At 38.8% G+C, this 20,174-nt stretch overlaps 1 protein-coding gene and 1 pseudogene across 1 annotated transcript; both read right to left on the bottom strand.

Moving 5' to 3' along the window:
• Nucleotides 1-5,483: 5,483 nt before the first annotated feature.
• Nucleotides 5,484-6,425, bottom strand: LOC147368267 (olfactory receptor 7A5-like; annotated as a pseudogene).
• Nucleotides 6,426-18,323: 11,898 nt separating this feature from the next.
• LOC147368266 (olfactory receptor 7A10-like) lies at nucleotides 18,324-19,319 on the bottom strand. The gene has a single exon (XM_086413544.1). The coding sequence runs from the start codon at nucleotides 19,293-19,295 to the stop codon at nucleotides 18,324-18,326; it is 972 nt and encodes a 323-aa protein (XP_086269670.1). The 5' UTR covers nucleotides 19,296-19,319.
• Nucleotides 19,320-20,174: the final 855 nt, after the last annotated feature.

Below are 20,174 nucleotides of genomic sequence, written 5' to 3'. Positions count from 1 at the left end.
GACTGAGCGACTTCACGTTCACTTTTCACTTTAATGCATTGGTGAAGGAAATGGCAACCCACTCCAGCGTTCTTGCCTGGAGAATCCCAGGGACAGGGGAGCCTGGTGGGCTGCCATCTATGGGGTCGCACAGAGTCGGACACAACTAAAGTGACTTAGCAGCAGCAGCATACTTAATTTCTACTTTTACTGGAAGTATTTTATACCTCCTATTCCTTCTAACTGGATTTCCCTGGTGGCTCAGAAAGTAAAAAATCTGCTTGTCAATACAGGAGACATAGGTTATATCCCTGGCTCAGAAAGATCCCCTGAAGAAAACAATGACAACCCACTCCAGCATTCTTGCCTGGGAAATCCCACTGAGAGAGGATCCAGGTGGGCTACAGTCTATGGGGTCACAAAAGTTGGAGTAACTTAGCAACTAAACCATCATCATTCCTTCTGAGTTTCCACTATTACCATTTAATTGTCAACCTTGATGCTTATATTTTCAAGTGTAAGGTTCACTTTCATTTTAGACCATACATAAGTACATTAATATTAGGAAAACCAGAAAACAACTACAATGACCTCTGGCCTCTGGGCTATGAAAGATTGGTCCTCAGGTGACCTCAACTACACACTCCTGGTTTCCATCCTCTCTAATGTTGCCCTGCAGTGTCTGTGGAGCTCTCAGACTCACCTGCCTGCAGATTTTATCACTTCTTCCCTGTAGAAGTCAAAATTCCTCCCTAAATGATTACTGATGCAGACAGAATTTTGTCCCCAAATATGAAAACAGGAAGTGATAAAATCAAGCACTGGCTCCCAGACAGATGTAGAACTTCAAAAACAAGAACCAGGTCCTCCCCAACCAAAGTGGCACAGGCTAAGGGACTGCAGCAGAGGAGATGTTTACAGCTTCCTGTGTTAGCTCATTAGGCATGTTTCCTTTGGTTACTCCAACCTCTAACTACATGATTTCCCTTGGGGACACTTCTGGACAGAAAGGATTTTTTTCTGTCTGATTCACTGTTCCTAAGACACTATATTATAAGTTAGGTGAATTCATTTTTTATCACTCTTTCCCCTTTAATTCTCTTGCTTCCAAAGCCCTAAGGTTCCCAGCATGTCATCACGTCTCTGAGTAAAAAATTTTCTTAAACTGTAACACTGAGGATTTGTCTTGATTAGGTCCCTCTGATCTTTAATGCTTTGATTTGTGGCAGGGACAGAACCACTGAAATTTCTAAAATATACTATTTTCATCTTCAAAAATGGGGATAACTTTGCTACTGCTACTGCTAAGTCACTTCAGTCGTGTCCAAATCTGTGCAACCCCAGAGACGGCAGCCCACCAGGCTCCCCCATCCCTGGGATTCTCCAGGCAAGAACACTGGAGTGGGTTGCCATTGCCTTCTCCAATGCATGAAAGTGAAAAGTGAAAGTGAATTTGCTCAGTCGTTTTCGACCCTGAGCAACACAATGGACTGCAGCCTACCAGGCTCCTCCACCCATGGGATTTTGCAGGCAAGAGTACTGGAGTGGGGTGCCATTGCCTTTGCTAGTTTATAATAAAACCATGGTTAATATACTTCATGGAGTCACAATAGTTTCTCCAAGCCAATTAGAAATTTCCAAGTTATATCAGAAGTCAAGAGCTATCCTTTAATCCCTCATTACCAAATCTGTGTACTTGCAAGAGAGATATTTATATGTTGATATGCACCATAAACTATCTTAGTGTATTATATGTGTGTCTGTGCTGTGCTCAGTCACATCTGAGTCTTTGTGACCCCATGGCTGTAGCCCACCGGGCTCCTCTGTCCATAGGATTTCCTAATCAAGAATACTGGAGTGGGTTGCCATTCCATTCCCCCAGGATCTTCCCAACCCGGGGATCAAACCCAAATGCCCTGCATTGCAGGCAGATGCAACAGGTGGATCAGGCAGTAAAAAATCTGCCTGCAATGCAATATATATATATATATAGATATAGATATATAGATATAGTTATATAGTGTGCTTGTGTATGTGTGTGTGTTTGCCCCAGGCTAAGGTTAGTGGATACTTGGTCACCTGGCTGTGAGTCACAGCAGAGGCTCAGATATGAAGCAGTGTTTAACCAGGGCCACAGCACATATCACTGGTGCTTACATGGGGTTCACATCAGAAGCAACACCAATCACTAATGACAGCTTGATGCTACAGCCCACACCCTTATCCATGCCAGAAGTCCATGCATGTCTCAAGTCCCTTGTTTTGCAGCCCCATACCATGGCAAATACAGCAGCCCTCCTGTAGGGACAAAAGAGTTCCAGACCCAAAGATGCTTCTGAGCAGGGGATGGTCACCCATTGATGGTGCTTACACAGGCAGCACATCAGACGCAGTGTGCATCTCAAGCCCTGCCCAGACCAACAGGGTCCTTGTCCCACCCTATCTAGAGTGCCACACACTAGCACTTCTTGATCCAGCACTGCTCCCCTCTGGGTCAAGAGTGCTGGTACAGGAGTGGGGAAGCACACACTTAGGGGGAACAATGTCAGCTCATATGTGACCCTCAGGGCTTCTGCTCTAGCAACTTGTGACCTGCCTCCCCTCCATTAGGCCAGTAATGGCCACTAAGCTACAGGAAGCCATATCTCATACCTGGCTTAAGCCCTAAACCCTCCATACCTCACATCCAGATGATTGCAACCAGTACACCCTAAATAAATGTTTGAATTGTGATAACATCAGATCCAGCTCTTCCAACAAAGCCAATGGGGACACATATATGACTGTTCCAACAGAAAGACACCACTTCAAGACTGCAAGAGTTAACTGTGGCACACAATTTCAGATAGACAGACAAAGATAGAGAAAAGGAAAAGACAGAGAAATTTATCCCAACTGAAAGAGCAACAGATCATGCCTTAAAAAACAGCTAATGAAAGAGAAACAGTGTAACAGATTTGGAATTCAATGCATGAGTAAAGATGATATAAAACTCCATTTTCTCAAGCTAAAATGATTCATGGACTCTTCCAAAAGAAGTTTTACTTTCAGTATTCACCATGTGCATTTTATTAATAAGTGGAAGACCATAAAATATTTAATTCATATTGTTGTATGGCAAAACCAATGCAATATTGTAAATAAATTAACCTCCAATTAAAATAAATAAATTTATATTTAAAAAAATATTTAATTCTGTTAAAAGACTTATGAGCACAGTGCTAATTTTAACAGGGAATTATAAAATAAAAACTAGTTAGAACTGAACACTACAATAAATGAAATGAACAACAATTAGAAGTAATTAATAGTATAGCAGGTGATACAGAAGAATGCATGTTAACTGAAATATAGAATCATAGAGATGACTCAGTCAGAAAAGAAAAAAACAAATGAAAAATGAGAATAGCTTGAGGGATGTTTGATTATATTAAGAACATCAACACTGGCATAATTGGAGTGTCCAGGAAGGAAATGATAAAAAGAGAAGGTACTCAAAATGTATTTGATAAACTTGTGGCTGAAAACTTTCCAAACCTGAATAAAAAAGCAAATTCAGTTACCAGAAGCAAAAAGCATCTCCCCAAAATGACAGCAACAAGACCTACACCAAGATGCAGCAACTTAAACCACGAAGTTAAAGATATGCGTTTCTAAAGGCAGCAGAAGTAAAACAGTGTCATACAAGATGAAAACATAGAAGTTTATCAGTTGATTTCTTTTTTTTTTCCCCAGAAACTTTGCATGATAGAACAGAGAGGCATGCTATGTTTAAAGTGCTGCGAGGGAAAAACCTTCAAACTAGGGCATTTTACCCAGCAAGATTATCATTTAGAATTGAAGGAGAGATAAAGAACTTTTAAGACAAGCAAAGACTAATAGAATTTATCAATTCTAAACCTACTCTACACGGGAATGATATAGTACCTTCTCTAAGAAGGAAAGGAAAAGGCATAACAAGTGGTAAGAAACTATAAGAAAGAGAAAATCCTGCTAGTGAAGGCAAACATGTAGAAAGGCTGAGGATCAAATCACTTAAGCTATTATGAAAAGTTAATAGACAAAAAAATTCTAAAATCAAATATAGCTATTTTAAGAATGAAAGGATAAATAAGGAGGGGTCAAATATGGCTTCAAAGACACAAAATTAGGGCAGGAAGTTAAAATGTAGTGCTATTGGTATGTAAACAAACTTAAAAGGCAACTTGTTTTTAAACATAGATCATCCTATGAAGACACTTTGTTTACCATACATCAAAAATCTACACTAGATAAGCAAAAACTAAAGAGAAAGTAACACAAGCATATCACTAAATAAAATCATCAAATCATAAGAGAAGAAACACAAAGAAAAAAGAAAAACAAAGAACTATACAATCAGAAAACAAGTTAACAAATGGGCAATAAGTAATACCTACCAAAATCCTCTTTAAAGCAGCCAGTAGATTAAATGCTCTCCTAAAGAGCCAGCTTAAAACCACATATTAGAAAAAACTAACATCATGACACCCAGCCACATGACAAGTAGAAGGGGAAAAGGTGGAAGCAGTGACAGATTCCTCTTCTTAATCTCCAAAATCACTGTGGACGGTGACTGCAGCCACGGATTCAGAAGATGATTGCTTCTTGGCAGGAAATCGATGGCAAACCTAGACAGTGTGTTGAAAAGCAGAGACATTACTCTGCCAACAAAGGTGCTTATAGTCAAGGCTATGGTGTTCCCAGTGGTCACATATGGTTGTGAAAGCCAGGCCATAGAGAAGGCAGAGTGTGGAATAATTGATGCCTTCAAACTGTGCTCTGGAGAAGACTCCTGATAGTCCCTTGGTCTATCTAACTCTGGTCACTAACTCTGATCTCCCAGCAAGGAGATAAAACCAGTCAGTCTTAAGGGACATCAACCCTGAATATTCACTGGAAAGACTGATGCTGAAGCTGAAGTTCCAGTATTTTGGTCACCTGACGCAAACAGATGACTCATTGGAAAAGTCTGCTGCTGGAAAAGATTGAGGGCAGAAGGAGAAGAGGGCATCAGAGGATGAGATGGCTGAACGGCATCACCAGGGCAATGAACATGAACTTCGGCAAGCTCTGGGAGATGGTGAGGGACAGGCAGGCCTGGCGTGCTGCAATCCATGGGGTCACAAAGGGTTCGACATGACTGGGCAACTGAACAACAACAGACGAAATGCTTTAATAAAAAACTTTACTCCTAATAAATTCTTCATAAATTTATGATACTCCTTCAAAAAAATGGAATTTCCAAACATGTTTGATCCAAAGGTAGGAAAATGGTGGAGTAGGAAAAAAATTTTAAATGTCTATATATAAGACTAAGGATAAAGCTTAATAAGAGAGTTCCTAAAATTGTATAAAGATGCTGAATTCAAAGAAGAAAAGAAAAATGGAAATCCGAGGAAATAAGTGCAAGGAGCAAATTTTATTTCACTATGATCAAAGAACAACTTCTGATTCTAATTCTTTGAGTTATACAATCCAGAGCACTAATATAATTGGCCTTTTAACCGAGGCATCAAATATAATCTCTTTAGAGCCTCTTTTATATCTTGGTTTCTCAGACTGTAGATGAAAGGGTTCAACATGGGTGTGACCACAGTGTACATCACCGAGGCGATTGTACTTGAATGTGAGGTGTGAGTAGCAGCAGATCTAAGGAACACTCCTAAGGCTGTAAAATAAAATAGGGAGACAACCAAGAGGTGGGACACACAGAAAATACTTTATTCGTCCCCTGAGCTGATGAGATTTTACATGTGCAGGAAACTATTTTAGAATAAGAGTAAAGGATACCAGCAAAAGGACCACCACCCATCAGGACAGCTGCAAAACTCATCACTATGTTATTAAGAATGTTGTCAAAACTGGCAAGTGGTACCACCTGACTGAGTTCACAGAAAAAGTAAGGGATTTGCACGACTGTGCAGAAGGACAATTGAACACCATTAACCTGTGTAGCAAGGAAAACAAGGCAATCAGCACCCAGGATATCAGAACCAGCAGTCCACAGAGACAGGGGCTCATGATGACCGTGAAATGCAAGGGTGGCAGATGATCACATAACAACCATAGGCCATCACTGTCAGGATAATGTCATCTAATTCCACAGAGAGAATGTAAAAATACATCTGGATGATATAGCCTTCATGGATTATGACTTTGCTCTGGGTCTGAATATTCTGCAGCATCTTTAGAATGGTGGTGGAAGTGAAGCAGATGTCTACAAAGGACAGGCTTGAGAGGAAGAAGTACATGGATTTGTGGATATGGGAGTCAGAGTTAGTGACCAGAATAATGAGCAGGTTTCCAAACACAGCAATCAAGTACATGGAGAGGAAAAGCCCAAAAATGAGGGGCTGCAATTCTGGATCGTCTGAGAATCCCAGAAGAAAAAATTCAGAAAATTGTGTATTATTACTTGGTTCCATGTGGTAGAGGTGACTACCAAGAAAAATGAAAATAACATGATTAATTTTCATACAAATTGGCATAACTCTCATAGATGAAATAGTAAATTTTTTATTTTGCTGTCAATAAAATATTTTTGTTTAGAAAAGTTCTGTTTCATCTCTACTTAGGCATTTTTGCCCCACTCTCAGCATATTCCCAAAGAAATATGCATTCTACAGTTGTAATGAGAAATACTTTAATACATTTGAAGAATATATATTGAGTGTCAACCATGTTCAAAACACATATTTCTGTTTAATCACTAAGCCATGTCTGACACTTTTGAGACTGCCCCCACCCCCACCCCCACCCCCAGACTATAGCTGGCCAGGCTCCTCTGTCCAAGGGATTTCCCAGGCAAGAATACTGGAGTGGGTTGCCATTTCCTTCTCCAGGTGATCTTCTCAACCCAGGGATCTAACCTGCCTCTTCTGCATTGCCAGGCAGGTTCTTTAGCACTGTGCCACCCGGGAAGTCCCTCTAAACAAATATAGGTAACAAGTATATGCTGCTAAAAAAAAAGGAACTTTTCACAACCCAGTGATGGTGAAAGATGATGTGCAAATAAAATATTATATAATATGTCAAGTGATTACAGTTGGTATGAAGAAAACAAAGCTAGATATAAAATAGAGTAGTAGGAGGTATTTTCATGTACTGAGTGTTCAGGTAAAGCCAGCAAACAAGGTGATAATTGAACAGAGAGCTCAAGAAAGGGAGAGAAGGATCTAGTATGATATCAAGACAAATATGTGTCTGGCAAGACAATGGCCACTTCAAAGGACCTAAGGAAAATGCTTGTTCCTTGCAATTTATGAATTTAGTTGCAAAAGCATCCTGTGAATTACAGCATCTCCCAGAGGAGGAGCTAAGATGGCAGAGGAGTATGACAGGGAGAACACTTTCTTCCCCACAAATTCATCAAAAGAACATTTAAACGCCGAGTAAATTCCACAAAACAACTCCTGAATGCTGGTACAGGACATCAGGCATCCAGAAAAGCAACCCATGTCTTCGAAAGGAGGTAGGAAAAAATATATAAGACAAAAAAAGAGACAAAAGAGGGAGGGACGGAGCTCAGTCCCGGGAAGGGAGTCTTAAAAAGAGAGAAGTTTCCAAACACCAGGAAACCTTCTCACTGCCGAATCTGTGCCGAGCCTTGGAAGCACAGAGGGCAACATAACAGGGAGGAAAAATAAATAAGCAATTAAAACCTGCAGATTATGAGCCCTACGGTAACTCCCCCAGTGGAGAAGTGGCGCCGATGCCTGCACACGCCACTAGCAAGCGGGGGTTGGGCAGTGAGGTGCGGCGTGGGCTGCATCGCTTAGAGTAAGGATCTGGCCTGAATACCCCGAGCGTTAACTGAGTGAAATAATTTGGGATAGCAAACCAGACTATGGAATATCTACCACGCGAAAAGCCAGCCCTAACCTAAGACACCGCCAGGCCCATGCACAGAACAAAGGACTGAACAGAGATAGCTGGCTACAGACCATCCCCCTCTGGTGACAGGCAGCCAGAGCCGGAAGGGGGCAATTCCAGCCCCAGAGAAACATTATCTACAAAACTGTAAGCAGGCTTCTTTGCTAACTAAAACTTCTTGGGGGTTTGGACAGTCAACATCCGCCTGAGAAGGTGCGCCGGTTGTACACCTAGATAACCGAGCGGCAGAGAGGCGATAAGTTACAGCAATCATGTTCACCAAACACCTCATCACCTTAGCTGCTTGGACCTGGGAAGGGCACAAAACGCAGGCCCAACCGAGTCTGCGCCTCTGAGGACTACCTGAGTGCCTGAACCTGAGCGGCTTGGACCTGGGAGGTGCAAGCAGCCCAGGGCCAGCCACAGGTGGTTCCCGGCAGAGCAACCTAGAGCCTGAGCAGTGTGGGCAGGGAGGCTCACGTGCCGTGAGCGGGGGCAGACCCAGTGTGGCTGAGGCACTGCGAGCAAATGCCAGTGTTATTTTTTTGCAGCGTCCCTCCCTCCCCACAGCGCGACTGAACAAGCGAGCCAAAAAAAAAAAAAAAAAAGTGTCTACCACCGTCCCCTTTGTGTCAGGGTGGAAACCAGACACTGAAGAGATCAGCAAACAGAAGAAGCTATAACAGAGGGAACCGCCTTGGAAGCTACAGGCAATAGATTAAAACCCTGTGGTTAGTACCAACTACACAGGAAGGGGCCTATAGATCTTGAGAAATATAAGTCGGACCAAAGGACTAGCCGAAAATGAAATGACCCCACAATACCCACAACAAAACCAGAGAAAGTCCTAGATATATTTTTACTATTTTTACAATCATTCTTTCTTTTTTTTTTTAATTTTTAAAAAAATTTTAAGTCCTCTATTATTCCTTTAATTTTCACTTTTATAACCTACTATTACTTTGTAAAAAAAAAAAAAAAGACCCTTTTTTTTAAAGCAAACTTCATATATATATTTTTTATAATTTTTGTGACTATTTTTTTTCTTCTTTTTTTTAACATTGTATTTTTGAAATTCCAGACTCTACTCTAGAATTTTAACTTTTGCTTTTTGGTATTTGTTATCAATTTTGTACCTATATTTTCTTTATAATTTTTGCCACTTGGTTTGTTTGTTTTTTCTCTCTTTCTTTTCCTTCTTCTTTTCTTTAACATTGTATTTTTGAAATGCCAAACTCTACTCTAGATTTTTAATTTTTGCTTTTATGTATTTGTTACCAATTTTGTACCTGTAAGAACCCAATCTTCAGTGCCCATTTTTCACTAGGGAGAGAGATTACTGGTTTGACTGCTCTCTCTCCCTTTGGACTCTCATTTTTCTCCACCAGGTTGCCTCTGTCTCCTCCCTAACCCCTCTCTACTCTATGCAACTCTGTGAATTTCTGTGTGTTCCAGATGGTGGAGAACACTTAGGGAACTGATTATTGCTTGGATCTGTCTATTTTCTTTTCATTCCCCCTTTTACCCTCCTGGCCACCTCGGTCTCCTTCCTCCTTATTCTCTTCTCTGTATAACTCCATGAACATCTCTGAGTGGTCCAGTTGTGGAGTGCACATAAGGAAGGGATTACTGGCTAGCCCACTCTCTCCTCTATTGATTCCACCTCATCTCATTTGGGTCACCTCTAATTCCCTCCTCCCTCTTCTCTTCTCCATGTAATGCTGTGAACCTCTCTGGGTGACCCTCATGGTGGAGGAACTTTTCATCTTTAATGTAGATGTTTTATCAGTGGTGCTGTATAGAAGGAGAAGTTTTAAAACTACTGTAAAAATAAGACCAATAACTGGAAGCAGGAGGCTTAAGTCCAAACCCTAACTCCAGGGACTCCTGACTCCAGGGAATATTAATTGACAGAAGCTCATCAAACACCTCAATACCTACACTGAAACCAAGCACCACACAAGGGCCAACAAGTTCCAGGGCATGACACACCAAGCAAATTCTCCAGCAACACAGGAACACAGCACTGAACTCCAAGATACAGGCTGCCCAAAGTCACCCCAAAACCATAGACATCTCATAACTCATTACTGGATACTTCATTGCACTCCAGAGAGAAGAAATCCAGCTCCACCCACCAGAACACCGACACAAGCTTCCCTAACCAAGAAACCTTGACAAGCCACCTATACAACAACAACCACAGCGAGGAAACTCCAAAATAAAGAGAACTCCACAAACTGCCAGAATACAGAAAGGACACCCCAAACTCAGCAATATAAACAAGATGAAGAGACAGAGGAATACCCAGCAGGTAAAGGAACAGGATAAATGCCCACCAAACCAAACAAAAGAGGAAGAGATGGGGAATCTACATGATAAAGAATTCTGAATAATGATAGTGAAATTGATCCAAAATCTTGAAATCAAAATGGAATCACAGATTAATACCCTGGAGACAAGGATTGAGAAGATGCAAGAAAGGTTTAACAAGGACCTAGAAGAAATAAAAAAGAGTCAATATATAATGAATAAGGCAACAAATGAAATTAAAAACACTCTGGAGGCAACAAACAGTAGAATAACAGAGGCAGAAGATAGGATTAGTGAATTAGAAGATAGAATGGTAGAAATAAATGAATCAGAAAGGAAAAAAGAAAAACGAATTAAAAGAAATGAGGACAATCTCAGAGACATCCAGGACAATATTAAACACTACAACATTCGAATCATAGGGGTTCCAGAAGAAGAAGACAAAAAGAAAGACCATGAGAAAATACTTGAGGAGATAATAGTTGAGAACTTCCCTAAAATGGGGAAGGAAATAATCACCCAAGTCCAAGAAACTCAGAGAGTCCCAAACAGGATAAACCCAAGGTGAAACACCCCAAGACACATATTAATCAAATTAACAAAGATCAAACACAAAGAACAAATATTAAAAGCAGCAAGGGAAAAACAACACATAACACACAAGGGAATTCCCATAAGGATAACAGCTGATCTTTCAATAGAAACTCTTCAAGCCAGGAGGGAATGGCAAGACATACTTAAAGTGATGAAAGAAAATAACCTACAGCCCAGATTATTGTACCCAGCAAGGATCTCATTCAAATACGAAGGAGAAATCAAAAGCTTTACAGACAAGCAAAAGCTGAGAGAATTCTGCACCACCAAACCAGCTCTCCAACAAATACTAAAGGATATTCTCTAGACAGGAAACACAAAAATGGTGTATAAATTCAAATCCAAAACAATAAAGTAAATGGCAACGGGATCATACTTATCAATAATTATCTTAAACATAAATGTGTTGAATATCCCAACCAAAAGACAAAGACTGGCTGAATGGATACAAAAACAAGACCCCTACATATGTTGTCTACAAGAGACCCACCTCAAAAGAGGAGACACATACAGACTAAAAGTGAATGGCTGGAAAAAGATTTTTCATGCAAATAGGGACCAAAAGAAAGCATGAGTAGCAATACTCATATCAGATAAAATAGACTTTAAAACAAAGGCTGTGAAAAGAGACAAAGAAAGACACTACATAATGATCAAAGTATCAATACAAGAAGAAGATACAACAATTATAAATATATATGCACCCAACAGGAGCACCCCAATATGTAAGACAAATGTTTACAAGTACGAAAGGGGAAATTAACAATAGCAAAATAATAGTGGGAGACTTTAATACCCCACTCACACCTATGAATAGATCAACTAAACAGAAAATTAACAAGGAAACACAAACTTTAAATGATACAATACACCAGTTAGACCTAATTGATATTTATAGGACATTTCATTCTAAATCAATGAATTTCACCTTTTTCTCAAGTGCACATGGAACCTTCTCTAGGATACATCACATCCTGGGCTATAAATCTAGCCTTGGTAAATTCAAAAAAGTTGAAATCATTCCAAGCATGTTTTCTGACCACAATGCAGTAAGTTTAGATCTCAATTACAGGAGAAAAACTATTAAAAATTCCAACATATGGAGGCTGAACAACACACTGCTGAATTACCAACAAATCACAGAAGAAATCAAAAAAGAAATCAAAATTGCAAAGAAACAAATGAAAATGAAACCACAACCCAAAGCCTGTGGGACACTGTAAAAGCAGTGCTAAGGGGAAAGTTCATAAAATACAGGCATAGCTCAAGAAACAAGAAAACAGTCAAATAAATAATCTAACTCTACACCCAAAGCAACTAGGAAAGGAAGAAATGAAGAACCCCAGGGTTAGTAGAAGGAAAGAAATCTTAAAAATTAGGGCAGAAATAAATGCAAAAGAAACAGAAGAGACCATAGCAAAAATCAACAAAGCCAGAAGCTGGTTCTTTGAAAGGATAAATAAAATTGACAAACCATTAACCAGACTCATCAAGAAACAAAGGGAGAAAAATCAAATCAATAAAATTAGGAATGAAAATGGAGAGATCACAACCGACAATACAGAAATACAAAAGATCATAAGAGACTACTATCAGCAATTATATGCCAATAAAATGGACAACGTGGAAGAAATGGAGAAATTCTTAGAAAAGTACAACTTTCCAACTCTGGACCAGGAAGAAATAGAAAATCTTAACAGACCCATCACAAGCACAGAAATTGAAACTGTAATCAAAAATCTTCCAGCAAACAAAAGCCCAGGTCCAGACGGCTTCACAGCTGAATTCTACCAAAAATTTAGAGAAGAGCTAACACCTATCCTACTCAACCTCTTCCAGAAAATTGCAGAGGAAGGTAAACTTCGAAAACTCATTCTATGAGGCCACCATCACCCTAATACCAAAACCAGAAAAAGATGCCACAAAAAAAGAAAACTACAGGGCAATATCATTGATGAACATAGAGGCAAAAATCCTTAACAAAATTCTAGCAATCAGAATCCAACAACACATTAAAAAGATCATACACCATGATCAAGTGGGCTTTGTCCCAGGGATGCAAGGATTCTTCAATATATGCAAATCAATTAATGTAACACACCACATTAACAAATTGAAAAATAAAAACCATATGACTATCTCAATAGATGCAGAGAAAGCCTTTGACAAAATTCAACATACATTTATGATAAGAACTCTCCAGAAAGCAGGAATAGAAGGAACATACCTCAACATAATAAAAGCTATATATGACAAACCCACAGCAAACCTTATCCTCAATGGTGAAAAATTGAAAGCATTTCCTCTAAAGTCAGGAACAAGACAAGGGTGCCCACATTCACCATTACTGTTAAACATAGTTTTGGAAGTTTTGGCCACAGCAATCAGAGCAGAAAAAGAAATAAAAAGAATGCAAATTGGAAAAGAAGAAGTAAAACTCTCATTGTTTGCAGATGACATCATCCTCTACATAGAAAACCCTAAAGACTCCACAAGAAAACTACTAGAACTAATCAATGATTATAGTAAAGTTGCAGGATATAAAATCAACACAAAGAAATGCCTTGCATTCCTATACACTAATAATGAGAAAACAGAAAGAGAAATTAAGGAAACAATTCCATTCACCATTGCAATGAAAAGAATAAAATACTTAGGAATATATCTACCTAAAGAAACTAAAGACCTATATATAGAAAACTATAAAACACTGGTGAAAGAAATCAAAGAGGACACTAATAGATGGAGAAATATACCATGTTCATGGATTGGAAGAATCAATATAGTGAAAATGAGTATACTATCCAAAGCAATCTATACATTCAATGCAATCCCTAGCAAGCTACCAATGGTATTCTTCACAGAGCTAGAACAAATAATTTCACAATTTGTATGGAAATACAAAAAACCTCGAATAGCCAAAGCTATCTTGAGAAAGAAGAATGGAACTGGAGGAATCAACCTGCCTGACTTCAGGCTCTACTACAAAGCCACAGTAATCAAGACAGTATGGTACTGGCACAAAGACAGAAATATAGATCAATGGAACAAAATAGAAAGCCCAGAGATTAATCCACACACATATGGACACCTCATCTTTGACAAAGGAGGCAAGAATATACAATGAATTAAAGACAATCTCTTTAATAAGTGGTGCTGGGAAAACTGGTCAACCACTTATAAAAGAATGAAACTAGACCACTTTCTAACACCATACACAAAAATAAACTAAAATGGATTAAAGATCTAAACGTAAGACCAGAAACTATAAAACTCCTAGAGGAGAACATAGGCAAAACGCTCTCCGACATAAATCACAGTAGGATCTTCTATGACCCACCTCCCAGAATACTGGAAATAAAAACCAAAATAAACAAATAGGACCTAATTAAACTTAAAAGCTTCTGCACAACAAAGGACACTATAAGCAAGGTGAAAAGACAGCCTTCAGAATGGGAGAAAATAATAGCAAATGAAGCAACTGACAAACAACTAATCTCAAAAATATACAAGCAACTCCTACAGCTCAACTCCAGAAAAATAAATGACCCAATCAAAAAATGGGCCAAAGAACTAAATAGACATTTCTCCAAAGAAGACATGCAGATGGCTAACAAACACATGAAAAGATGCTCAACATCACTCATTATCAGAGAAATGCAAATCAAAACCATTGTAAGGTACCATTTCACGCCAGTCAGAATGGCTGAGATCCAAAAGTCTACAAGCAATAAATGCTGGAGAGGGTGTGGAGAAAAGGGAATCTTCTTAAACTGTTGGTGGGAATGTATACTAGTACAGCCACTCTGGAGAACAGTGTGGAGATTCCTTAAAAAACTGGAAATAGAACTGCCTTATGATCCAGCAATCCCACTGCTGGGCATACACACCGAGGAAACCAGAATTGAAAGAGACACGTGTACCCCAATGTTCATCGCAGCACTGTTTGTAATAGCCAGGACATGGAAGCAACCTAGATGTCCATCAGCAGATGAATGGATAAGAAAGCTGTCGTACATATACACAACGGAGTATTACTCAGCCATTAAAAAGAATTCATTTGAATCAGTTCTAATGAGGTGGATGAAACTGGAGCCTATTATACAGAGTGAAGTAAGCCATAAAGAAAAACACCAATACAGTATACTAACGCATATATATGGAATTTAGAAAGATGGTAACAATAACCCTGTATATGAGACAACAAAAGAGACACTGATGTATACAACAGTCTTTTGGACTCTGTGGGAGAGGGAGAGGGAGAGGGAGAGGGTGGGATGATTTGGGAGAATGGCATTGAAACATGTGTAATATCATATATGAAACGAATCGCCAGTCCAGGTTCAATGCACAAAACTGGATGCTTGGGGCTGGTGCACTGGGACGACCCAGAGGGATGGTATGGGGAGGGAGGAGGGAGGAGGGTTCAGGATGGGGAACACAGGTATACCTGTGGTGGATTCTTTTTGATATATGGCAAAACCAGTACAATATTGTAAAGTTAAAAAATAAAATAAATAAGAAAATAATTATAGTTCAATGAGACTTCAGACTTCTGAAGAATTTTAAGATACATACAGGTTTTAAGCCACTAGCATGGTAATTTTAAGACAGGTATTTGTTTTAAGTCACTAGTATGGTAATTTGTTACAAGAGCATGTGTGCATGCTAAGTTGCTTGAGTCATGTCTGAATCCTTGTGCCCCTATTGACTATAGCCCGCCAGACTCCTCTGTCCATGGGATTCTCCGGGCAAGAATACTGGAGTGGGTTGCCATGGCCTCCTATAGGAGGTCTTCCCAAACCAGGGATGGAACCTGAGTCTCTTGCAGGAGCAATAAAAATTTAATACAGATATGTGTCCAGTCAGATATTGTTCTTGGAGTTGAGTTTAAACCTTTCAGTTCAATCAGTGACCTACCCTTAGCTAGAGGTATTTTGTGTTGAAATTATACTTAAACAGAAAGAGAAAATTGAGTCCTTTTTTGAGGTATTCTCATTAGCTCCTATAGAGAACTTTTCATTGCCTAATATAAATCTGGTTTTAACTTTGAGGTCTTTGAGGATTTAAGATGAGAAAAGTAAATCATTATTAATATTAAAGGCACACATTCTGCTTAAAAACTTTCTGTCAAAGTTTCTAAATTCTTTCTATTTTCTGTTATTTCAAGCATCTGTTCTTTTCATTTCCATCCTTCTAACTTGCTTTTAAGGTTTCTTTCAACTTGGGATGGAATTACAAATGAGACTGTAGGCATGTACATATATGTGTGAGCATATTTATTTCAGAGAAAGGTGTATACAGATGCAGGCACATGTATACATACATGTATTCCTAACCTTGAACATGGTGTGTGGACTCCGCAAAACATTTCTGTACATTTCATTCATTTTCACAACATCCATAGGGTGTTACCTTATGTTTTCTTCATAAATAAATAAAACTGAGATTCAGGTCAAATACAGTATTAACAATAACATTTCAAAGAAATTAAAACTTGCTCTGCACCTTTTAGACTATCAAGAAATGAACTATGTAGTGTGTACTGCTAATTTTTGAACTTCAGAAAATTGTATACCTTAAAAATTGGCAGTTTATTGTATGTAATTACTCTTCAATGACTTAGCTAGAATTTCAAATTTTGAGTTTTACATTGTTCAGAGTAATAAGTAAAGTCTATGTAGTTGAGTCACACCTGAAATTGAGAGATATCTCTTTAGGACTAAAACAAAGTGTCATATATGGATATATGAATAGTGAAATTAATATAAAGAAATTACCATTTGATAAACTCAGTTTTTTTCTTTTAAACTAAAGACTAACCTACCAAAATCAAAAGAAGAAATTGACATAAAGTGGCTCAAAACACAATAGCACTTACTGCACACACTATTATGGAGGTAACTTGAAAACACAAAACAGAGTCTGACAGCTGACAGTAGACCCATAAAGAAGACACTATCAGATTAAATCCTTATTGTGTATTCCTATTTGAGACTAAAGACATTATGTTAAACCACTTCCTTTTAGGGCAACTTGTTATGCAGGAACAAATTGATAAAATAATCCAAGTGAACAGCTGAGTGAAGTTATAATAATATATGGCTTCTCATTGTAGGCATTTGTTCTGATATGTGAATAGCATTTATAATTACTTAGCTATTCAAGTCTATTTCATATAACTGTATTAAAAACTGAATCCACTGAGGTTTTCATATAGGTAACCATGCCAGGTTAAAAGGATAAGCCTATTTGTTCAAAACCCTGTGACTCTGAATCACAGGACCAGGAGGAATTTGAGCTCCCTAGTGAGCTGTACTTTGGAAAGAAATATATATTTACATTGCTCATTCAACATCTTTTAGTGGTCATGATACAACTTAGAATGGGGAAGATGATTTCATTTAGAACAATTAAAGGAATCATAATCGTAGGCAAAAATGTAAGTTTTTCGAGTAGAAAAAGAAAGATTATTCCAAATAAAATATAATTACACCAAACAACCCTTCATGCCAATGATAAATGCCTTTATGTATGGACACTGATCTTACATACATCAGTAAGTAAATTGTACACCAGAAAAAAGAATTTACATAGTTAAAATCTGGTATAAATATGTGCTTCATTTTAGTTAGGGTCATCTTGACTCCAGACTTTATTACATCAAACTTTTTATTGAAATTGGTGTTTTACATAGACTATCATTGGAGACATGCATTGATGATCAGGTTTTCCAGTGACTCTGATAATGGTGGCTCAGCAGGTAAAGAATCTGTCTACAATCCAGGAGATGGAGGAAATGCAGGTTAGATCCCTAGGTAGAGAAGATCCCTTCAGGTAGAAAATGGTAACCCACTCCAGTATTGTTGCCTGAAAAATCCCACAGACAGAGTTTGGTTGGCTACAGTCCATGGGGTCGCAAAAAGTCAGACACAACTGAGCAACTGAGCACACACTAGTAACCAATATGCACACTGAGCCAAGTAAAGAACAAGATCCTAGTAGGAATAAAATGGAGTGCCTTGTTGTGAAACACACTATATGTTAAAGTGTACAATTTGGGGAAGAGAAGTTATGGTAGTGATGTGCAAAAGGAATAATGAACAGAAAGTGATAAATTGAGGTTTCATACTCTACACTCATGAAATTATGTCATTGGATGGATTCAGTCATCAAGGTAGTTTTTCTTTTCCAAAAGGTAACAGGACTCAGGATTATTCACTCAGTAAAATGAAATAAATTTGATCTGTATATAACATTTCACAAAGAAATTATTCTTAGGAGATGCACCCAGTCTTATGAGATATATGGGATTTTCCATATATTTCACTTAAGGATGTGAATCAATTTGGGAGAGTATAAAAATGACAAAGGATAAAGCATAGATGACCGAACAGAAAAGTTAATGAAGCAAATTGCTGAAATTGTATAAAGAAGTTGAAATCAAAGAAATGGAAATAGCAGACAATAAGCCGAAGGAGCAAGTGCGATTTTCACAATCTGATCAGAGAAGCATATGTGGCCCTGAGGCTTTAACCCTGCTATCATGTGCATTGCTTTAGCCCAAGGACAAATGACCTTGATACAGTTTCCATTCCAAAACATCTTTTCAGAGCCCTCTTTATGTCTTTACTTCTTAGACTGTAGATGAAGGGGTTCAGCATGGGTGTGACCACAGTGTACATCACTGAAGCTGCAGCACTTGACAGTGAGCTGTGGCTAGCAGCAGAGCTAAGGTACACTCCTAAACTTGTACAATAAAATAAGGAGACCACTGACAGGTGAGATGCACAAGTGGAAAATGCTTTACACTTCCCCTGAGCTGAAGAGATTCTATATATAGAGGACACTATCTTGGAGTAAGAGTAAAGGATACCAGTCATGGTACCACCACCCAGAAGTCCAGCTCCAAATTGCATCATCATGTTATTGAGAAAGGTGTTGGAATAGGCAAGTTGGACCAGCTCTTTTATTTCGCAAAAAAAGTGAGGGATTTCCAAATCTGTACAAAAAGACAGTCTCAGCACCATTAAGCTGTGTAACAAGGAATACAGAACACTCATTATCCAGGATATCAGAACCAGCAGTCCACAAAGCTGGGGGCTCATGATGACCATGTAGTGCAGGGGGTGGCAGATGGCTACATACCGGTCATAAGCCATCACAGTCAGGAGAAAGTCATCTAATCCTGCAAACAGAATGTAAAAATACATCTGGGTGATACAGCCTTCATAGGTGATAACTTGGCTCTGTGTCTGGATGTTCCACAGCATCTTTGGGATGGTGGTTGAGGTGAAACAGATGTCTACAAAGGACAGGTTGGAGAGGAAGAAGTACATGGGGGTGTGGAGATGGGAGTCTGAGCTGACAGCCAAGATAATGAGCAGGTTTCCAAACACAGTGATCAGGTACATGAAGAGGAAAAGCCCAAATATGAGGGGCTGCAGTTCTGATTCCCCTGAAAGTCCCAGAAGAAGAAGAAAATTTGAGCTTTGTGTACCATTTCCTGATTCCATGTGGTGGAGGTGACTATTGGAGGGAAAAAAGAAATAACATGAGTAGTTTTCACTCAAACTGGCCTAACTGACATAGCTGAACTATTTTAATTTCTCTTTGCTGTCAAAGAACTGATGTTAATATGTTATATGGAGATAAATCCTCCTTGAGGGTATACCTCATTTCACCTCTGACTAGAAATTTTTGTCCCATTCTCAACAAATTCCAAAGGCTTCTTAATTTACAGTTTTAATTAAAACTCCTTTCATGAATTTCAGAAATACTTATCAAGAACTAACAATGCTCCGAGTGCATATAGGGAACAATGTTCGTAAACAAAACTTCCACAATCCAAGGGTGGTTAAAGATGATATTCAAATAAATATAAAATATAATATAGCAGAAGATGACAGATACTATGAAAAAAAAAACAAGTAAAAATGAGAGGGGAGTAGGTGTTATTTTGTACTGAGTGTTCAGGTAAGGCCTGCAAACAAGATAATAATTGAACCAATTCCTCAAAAAAGAGAGAGAAGGAACTAGTGTGATGTTAGGAGAAGTGTGCGCCTGGTGGGAGCTAGAGGGAGCTGCCACTGCTAAGGACCTTAGAAAGATGCTGGTTCCACCTGTTCAAATCCAAATAAGGAAGCCAGTGGGGCAGAGGAATAAGCAAGGAGAGTGACTAGAGATGTTGTCAAGGATGAGGAATAAGGTGGTCTCCCTGTGACAGCTGACACCTCAGTCCACACAGAATCCCTCCTTTCATGTGATTCCTTGTACTTTACAAATCTAGTTGCAATGGCATCCTGTGAATTGTAAACATTCATATCCTCTTCTTAGTTCCATCTTCTGACTAAATACTGGTCTCTGAATTATGTCACCTTAGTATAGGAGGCTGT

This window comes from Bos grunniens, chromosome 7 (genome assembly GCF_055505025.1).
Source record: "Bos grunniens cultivar Pamir isolate PY7600 chromosome 7, Bosgru_T2T1.0, whole genome shotgun sequence".
In the NCBI taxonomy this organism is placed as follows: domain Eukaryota; kingdom Metazoa; phylum Chordata; class Mammalia; order Artiodactyla; family Bovidae; genus Bos; species Bos grunniens.
Note: the sequence above shows the minus strand (reverse complement) of the source record. Positions and strands in the feature narration are given on the sequence as shown.